Genomic DNA, 8,826 nt, shown 5'->3' on the forward strand with positions numbered 1-8,826 from the left:
ATAAAGAAGCTTCTGGCTATTACCACATCAGAAAAACCCAGCCTGTGGATATTCGGATATGGCTCCTTAGTCTGGAAACCAGACGTCAAATACAAGAGGAGCAACGTCGGTTATATTGAAGGATATAGTCGACGCTTCTGGCATGGGGACAATTTCCATCGAGGAGACAAAGACGTGGTAAGCCTTTTCCTTCAGAAATGCAATTAATGTATTTGCTGCTGCTGTAGATTGACCAAATGTGATCTTATCTCAGATCAAACTGTGGTGCTTCAGAAAGTGGGAAGTCCAATGAAAAGTCAAATAAAAAAGTTTGATTTGTAAGTCAAACATTTTGGATATGCAAATGTCGTAGTCTAACTGGAAATTAAATGGTTAAAAATGCTGACTGTGCATTTATCCTCATCCTGTCCACAACCAGGTAGAGTGGTAACTTTGGTGGAAGATCAAGATGTGAGTGGCCTTATTTCAAAACAACCCACAACACACCTACAGCTCACATTTGATTTGATTTTGTCTACCACAAATAAGTCCTGTACTGTATGTTGCAAAATATATTGACACTGGCATAGTCCATCATGTTGATAAACAGAACTTGAAGTTGAAATCCTGTCCCAGTCTAACATCCATCTCTTCTTCTCGCTGCAGGCTTGCACTTGGGGGGTAGCCTACGAGGTCACTGACTCCCAGATGGAGGAGTCTCTGCAGTACCTGAATGTGAGCGAGGCTGTGCTGGGGGGCTACGTCACCAAGATGGTGGAGTTCACTCCCAGAGAGAAGTACCAAGGGTCCCTGCTCGCCCTGGTCTACATTGCCACCTCTGATAACCCCATATACCTCGGGCCTGCCACTCCCACAGAGATAGCTGCTCAGATTACCATCTGCAGAGGCAACACGGGCCACAACATAGAGTACCTCCTCCTCCTGGCTGAGTTCATGAGGCTGTACTGTCCCGAGGTAGAGGACGACCATCTCTTCTCCATAGAGGCAGCCGCCCTGGCTCTGGTCATCTGAACTACCAGGGCCAGGGATACTCACATCTGACCACCGGTACGACACTCAATCCTTACGACACTCGCTACGTTACTTGCTAATGTGAACAACGTGAAGACAATGACAATGTGAATACACTGACAATGTGAAGACAGTGAGAGTCACTCCAACTCATAAAAAGGGTCAACATGTCATGATCACTGTTTTTGTTGTCCATTGTCAGTAAACGCCCATGACATTGACATTTTTTAAGCTGAAAGGGCAATGAAATTACAATCAAGGTGTGTAAACACTCTGTCCAATAAATATATTTCATATATGGTATCAGATGAATAAATAATATTTTCGTTGTGTTTATGAAGGTCCTGGGTAACATTAGAATTTGAAAAAGTCATTATATAAAATTACAAAATAGCATTTGAATTAGTTTGTGTTACTGTAGGCTATCTGTTGCCTCATGCTCAAGTGTGGCGCTCATGAAACAGTGGTTATTTATGCAATAAGGCCCGAGTGGTTGTGGTATATGGCCAATATACCATGCCTAAGGGCTGTTCTTAAGGCCTGGATACAGTCCTTAGCTGTGTTATATTGGCCATATACCACAAACCACCGAGGTGCCTTATTGCTATTATGTAATTAGAACAGTAAAAATAAATGTTTTGTCAGACCCGTGGTATAAGGTCTGATATACCACGGCTGTCAGCCAATCAGCATTCAGGGCTCAAACCACCCAGTTTACAATTTGAAATAGAGTGCATCTCTTAAATTTTAAGTGTTATTTGGCATTGGAAACCTCATAATGTGCTCTTACCTGCATGTGACGCTGTAGGAGGATTTGAGGTTTTGTGGCCTTCTTGTTTATAATTTACTCTGTGTTGAGCTTGTGTGCTAGCTCGTGCTCCTGCTAGCGTTAGCACTACCGTTAGCATTTTGCATTGGAATGCATGACATTTTAAATAAAATCACATTTTATTTGTCACATACACGTGTTTAGTAGATGTTACTGTGGGTGTAGCAAAATGCTTGTGTTTCTAGATCCAACAGTGCAGTAATATCTAACAAGTATTATCTAACAATTCACAATACACACAATACACACACATGTAAAGTACGAGCCATAGCCATTTGGACGTGCCATACACTAAGATACAGTAGAATAGCATAGAATACAGTATATACATCTGAAAGTGGCCAGTGATTTCAAGTATATGTATATAGGGCATCTATATACATAGGCTATTTAGCAGCTTGATAGCCTTGAGATAGAAGCTGTTTTTCAGTCTCTCGGTCCCAGCTTTGATGTACCTGTACTGACCTCGCTTTCTGGATGATAGTGGGGTGAACATGCAGTGGCTCGGGTGGTTGTTGTCCTTGATGATCTGTTTGGCCTTTCTGTGACATCGGGTGCTGTAGGTGTCCTAGAGGGAAGGAAGTTTGCCCACGGTGATGTGTTGGGCAGACCGCACCATCCTCTGCAGAGCCCTGCGGTTGCGGGCGGTGCAGTTGCCGTACCAGGCGTGAAGACAATGCATCCCGACAGGATGCTCTCAATTGTGCAATTGTGCATCTGTAAAATGTGTGAGGGTTTTAGGTGCCAAGCCAAATTTCTTCAGCCTCCCAAAGTTGACAAGACGCAAAAACTCAACTTAAGATCGGGTAGCATAGAAATTGCGCACATAGAAAAGATCTACCGCTTCTTAGACTTTCTTTCAAGGAGAATGACATATCTGTAAGTCACATTTCTATGTGAATTTGGTTCGGTCACCCAAAAAGCTACATATTGCAGCTTTAATGTATACTTTGATTACAAAGCAGATAACGTTACTCCTAGGGCTTCTTACTATGAAGACAGAGGCTGAATATTTAACCTTTATCTGTTTCTGGTCTGACTTTAAAAACGGGTTTTGTTATAGATGAGTCATGCAAATACTTACCCTGTGTGGAAATAAGATTATTGCATTGCTCAATGTATTGTATATACTATATCCTTTCTATTTCTATATGAAGTCTATTTGCCTTTGTTGTTGAAGGAACAGGGATTTTTAATGCTTTTGCTTTTTTAAATCAACTGAACTAAATAGCATTTAACTTGAATTCTTACCAAGACACCTTGGTTTTTTCCAATTCAGTATGAGTATGTGATTGTGTCTCACGTGTTTCATTCTAATGGTAAAGGCTGCTTATTCAAAATCTATGCCAACTATGTAGATCATGTGCTGTTAAAGGATAGTGGGTTGGGTTAGAAATAATCCCTTTTTCTCTCCTGATTTTCAATATATAAAGACACCCCAATGCCTAAAGTTTTATGAATTCCTCAAGAGTATGGTTCCTGGTCATGTGCCAAAGCTCATAAACTTTTTTACCCTAGCACACTTTTATATAAGTTGGCCATATGCAGATATACACGTAGTTGTCAATGGTCTAGACCAGGGCTCTCCAACCCTGTTCCTGGAGAGCTACCGCCCTGTAGGTTTTCGCTCCAACCGTGATGCAGTGCACCTGATTCTAATAATTAGCTAATTGATAAGGTGAATCAGGTTAGTTTACAATTGGGGTTGGATTGAAAACCTACAGGAGGGGGGCACTCCAGGGACAGGCTTGGAGAGCCCTGGTCTAGACCATTCTGTAGGAAAGGAGAGAAATGTGAGCTATTCTTTATTTCTATTATTCCAGGAAATAGTCAGCTCACAGGTCCGTTAGAGTGCCTTTGGACTTCAATCAAACCCACAATGCACAACAAAGTCAAATTGCATGGAGGAAAAGCACGTTTTCACAAAAAATCTATATTAGTTTCATCAGCAGCGCCTCTTCAACCTCAGGAGGCTGAAGAAATTCGGCTTGTCACCAAAAGCACTCACAAACTTCTACAGATGCACAATCGAGAGCATCCTGGCGGGCTGTATCACCGCCTGGTACGGCAACTGCTCCGCACTCAACCGTAAGGCTCTCCAGAGGGTAGTGAGGTCTGCACAACGCATCACCGGGGGCAAACTACCTGCCCTCCAGGACACCTACACCACCCGATGTTACAGGAAGGCCATAAAGATCATCAAGGACATCAACCACCCGAACCACTGCCTGTTCACCCCGCTATCATCCAGAAGGTGAGGTCAGTACAGGTGCGTCAAAGCTAGGGCCGAGAGACTGAAAAACAGCTTCTATCTCAAGGCCATCAGACTGTTAAACAGCCACCACTAACATTGAGTGGCTGCTGCCAACACACTGTCATTGACACTGACCCAACTCCAGCCACTTTAATAATGGGAATTGATGGGAAATGATGTAAATATATCACTAGCCACTTTAAACAATGCTACCTTATATAATGTTACTTACCCTACATTATTCATCTCATATGCATACGTATATACTGTACTCTACATCATCGACTGCATCCTTATGTAATACATGTATCACTAGCCACTTTAACTATGCCACTTTGTTTACTTTGTCTACATACTCATCTCATATGTATATACTGTACTCGATACCATCTACTGTATGCTGCTCTGTACCATCACTCATTCATATATCCTTATGTACATATTCTTTATCCCCTTACACTGTGTATAAGACAGTAGTTTTGGAATTTTTAGTTAGATTATTTGTTGGTTATCACTGCATTGTCGGAACTAGAAGCACAAGCATTTCGCTACACTCGCATTAACATCTGCTAACCATGTGTATGTGACAAATACCATTTGATTTGATTTGATTTTGTACAGTATGTAAACACGGTCTTAAAGTGACGAAAAACAACGACAAGGAATCCCTGCCACTTGTTTTGGTGAACAGCTGAGAGATGGGGCTACGGAAATGTAACCCTTCTCAAATTCAGACAGCACTCCAAATGCAAGGACTGAGAGTGATGTCTACATGCCATACACACCATGCCGGCAGTGTTAGTCAGTACATTCTGTTCCTGGGAGAGCCACTACACTCACTCGAGAAGTGCTGTCTGTGTGTTGAAAGTGAGACACAGGGGGCAGATGAGTTCCCTTTCCCTGCATGTTCAGTTTGATCATGTTGTGAGAACACCTGCACACCCAACAGAGAGAGGTCTCGGGACTCAGGAAACAACAAAGCTTGACATGAAAACCATTTGGGCTCCATTTACTAAGTGCAAAATGCAGTCGAGTTGACTCATAAATCCCCACCATAGTTCTAAACTGTTTTGAAAATATCCTCTGTAGTCAAAACACTTCAATTGGCTTTGGAAATAAAATAACCAGTTTGAAAAACTGGATGTATGTGATACTTCCATGTTGCTATTGTAAAATATAATGTGTCCTCAATAACCTACTTGTGTTTTACTAATATGCAGTGGTGAAAAGAGTACCCTATTGTCATACTCGAGTAAAAGTATAGATACTTTAATAATAGAAAGTTACCCAGCAAAATACTACTTATGTAGGCCTCCTGAGGGGCGCAGTGGTCTAAGGCATTGCATCACAGTGCTAGCTATGCCACTAGAGATTCTGGGTTTGAGTCCAGGCTCTGTTGTAGCCTTCCACGACCGGGTGACCCATGGGGTGATGCACAATTGGCCCAGCGTTGTCCGGGGTAGTAGAGGGTTTGGCTGGCAGCGATGTCCTTGTCCCATCGTGCACTAGAAACTAGTGCATAAGCCAGGCACAGTGCACGCTGACACAGTAGCCAAGTGTACGGTGTTTCCTCCGACACATTTGTGCGTCTGGGTTAAGTGGGCGTTGTGTCAAGAAGCAGTGCGGCTTGGTTGGGTTGTATTTTGGAGGACGCACGGCTCTTGACCTTCGCCTCTCCCGAGTCCGTACGGGACTGGCAGCAATGAGACAAGACTGTAACTACCAAATGGATACCACAAAAAAGGGGTAAGAAAAAATAAAATTAATTATTAAAATACTTCTTGAGTAAAAGTCTAAAAGTATTTAGTTCTAAATATACTTAAGTATCAAAAGTAAAAGTATAAATCATTTCAAATTCCTTATATTAAGCAAAGCAGATGGCACAATTTTCTTGTTTTTAAAATGTATGGATAGCCAGAGGCCCACTCCAATATTCAGACATAATTTACAAACAATGCATGTGTGTGTTTAGTGAGTCTGCCAGATCAGAAGCAGTAGGGATGACCACATATTATCTTGATAAGTGCATGAATTTGAAAAATGTTCTGTCCTGCTAAGCATTCAAATTGTAACAAGTATTTTTGGGTGTAAAGGTAAATGTAGGGAGTAAAAAGTACATTACTTTCATTAGGAATGTAGTGAAGTAAAAGTAAAAATTATCAAAAATATAAATAGTAAAGTAAAATACAGATACCCCAAAAAAACTACTTAAGTAATACATCGAAGTATTTCTACTTCAGTACTTTACAACATTGCTAAATGTACCTACTAAAGGCAATATAAACGCACTACACTAAAATATGAGGTTTTTTTTGTATTTAGTCCCTTTATGCATCTGTTCTAGTCAAAACAGGACACTAAAGGGGCTAGTTCAACAGGAATACAGTACAACATGAATGTGTACATTCTCATGGACAGTAAACAGAGAGCAATTGCTCTGTTAGATCACTGATGAATATTTACATGATGACCAGTTGGTTTTCCAGAATTGATTGAGCTGTCAAGCTAACAGCTCTTAGAAGACCTGATAATAAGGGATTACCAATCGATAGAGCTCTTACAAAACCTCCATGAGGGTTACTTGGAGGGGTAAAGGAGTGAAAACATGACCCAGGGGTCAGTCAATTAGAACATAGGGATCAGGCACAGGCCATGTCATCATCCCTGACCATCTCCATTACATAACCACATGGCCCTAGCTCACTGTAAGTGGTCATTTAAGACAAAGTGAAAACCTAATTAAATTAAATAAAAAAAATATTGTTTAATGAGGGGCGGACATTTCTAGTTCTGAAATCCCTTTTTTTGTCTAGCTTGATGTTCAATTGTTTCCCCTCTCACACCCAATGACTCCTGTTTTCCATTTTATGGTCATCTGACGTAGAAAAATATGTCACACGTGCTCTGACCTGCGTGTGCATTGATTACAAAAAGTGTGCATTAAAAATGCTGAGGAGGAACAAAGAGCGAGGTCACACATACTGACGATAAAAACAGTCTGTTGGGTTCATTGTCTCTCAATAAGCAGGATAGGAGGCACGCTCCAGAGACATTGTTCCTTGCCAATCATCCCCTCTGCCACCACCTGCATGCAAATGTGTACTCTGGCTGAACCCTGACCCTTGACCTTCTGTGGTCAGCAGGATATTGAAGGTCACCCTGAGAGTGCTTTAAAGAGAAAGTGATTAGGGAACTAATAGAGTCTGGGCACTTAAGAGCTACTGGTCCCCAATACTGGGGTAACCCCAAACCCCAAGGTCCAGACTAGTGTCCACTGAGGATCAACTGACCACACCACAGCCTGGTTCCACAGGACATGAGAGAGAGAAAAAAACACTAATCTAACACTTACAATGATGGCTAATGGGTTGGCAGAAAATCTGCAACCACCATATCAAAGCTAATGTGTTCATTCTTACTGAAAAGCTATATCAACCTTTTAGCTAACAGTACACAACATGCCCAAGCACACCAGAAAAAAAGTCCAGCTCTCCTTTGTAACAGGGTCTGAGTCAGAACTTACAGTAGGCCTACGTGTTGTTGTTGATGGTTGGTTGTTGATGGTTGATGCCTGATTGATGCCTGATTCTGCAAACAGAAACAAAAACCTAATAACAATCATCCATCATCACATGATAAAACCCAAACTTCAATCCATCCCATCCATCACACCTTCATACAGAGCACAGCACAACCTCTGGCTGTTATAATCCAATCTGTGGGGACCAGGGCTCTGGGGGCTGGGGCCTGTACCAGGAATGACCTGATTAGCCTACCAGCCAGAGAGCCTCCCCCTGGTTCATTATCCCGACCCACCTCTGTGGAATGGCACTTTTACTGCTCTTAATTTCATTTCCCTAATCAGATTTTCACTCCGGGGCACCATGATCACCGCGTCTGGTTGAGGGGTGTTTTGGGGGCCTTCAAGTAAATAGCATTGTGAGATCATCTCTGGGAGGCCTTCTAGCTTTCACTGATAGATGGGGGGGGTCAAATCAATGTGTAGTAATCGAACAGTCTGGAGAGAGGGTTGATTGTGTGTTGGTAAACATTACAAAGACTACTGGACCATTTGGTACTCACTGAGTGATGCCCTATCATCAATATTGCACAATGTTGGTTGTCAACACAAAGAAAACCAAGTGCTGACATGGAAAAAGTTTGAGTCTGCTTTTCCATACAACAGCTGGTTTGAGAGTTGTAATGGTAGACATCGGAAAATGTAGCACACACACACACACACACACACACACACACTCACACACACACACACTCACACACACACACACACACACACACACACACACACACACACACACACACACACACACACACACACACACACATTCATGTTACACACACACACATCACAAATGCTGCTACTAGACTCTTATAATTATTGCTAAACACTGCACAATTTAAACAATTGCCCCCCAAAACGTGTAAATATTGGACTAGAAATTGTGGCTTCCTGTACTATACTTATGCTAAAATGTTTATTCTATTCTACTGAGCCATTTACTTTATGTTCATATTGTTATCTTTTAGAATTTATTTTCGTTGTTGCATTGTCAAGAAGGAAGCTGCAAGTAAGCATTTCGTTGGAAGGTGTATACCATGTGTATCCTGTACATACTGTATGACTAATAAAACTTTAAACTGGGGGAGGATGAGCTAACAGCTCCCCCTGTTGGCTGTGTGATATAAGAGGGAGGCATGAATAAGAGAAAAG

The 8,826-nt window shown here is 41.8% G+C and overlaps 1 protein-coding gene across 1 annotated transcript; it reads left to right on the forward strand.

Moving 5' to 3' along the window:
* LOC118369089 (glutathione-specific gamma-glutamylcyclotransferase 1-like) lies at positions 1–1,737 on the forward strand (the record flags this gene model as incomplete). Its single annotated transcript, XM_052495671.1, has 2 exons — positions 1–177; positions 646–1,737. Coding segments are annotated over 2 exons (543 nt in total), but the record flags the coding sequence as incomplete, so codon positions are not given.
* Between the last annotated feature and the right edge of the window lie 7,089 nt (positions 1,738–8,826).

This window comes from Oncorhynchus keta, chromosome 35 (assembly GCF_023373465.1).
Source record: "Oncorhynchus keta strain PuntledgeMale-10-30-2019 chromosome 35, Oket_V2, whole genome shotgun sequence".
NCBI lineage: Eukaryota > Metazoa > Chordata > Actinopteri > Salmoniformes > Salmonidae > Oncorhynchus > Oncorhynchus keta.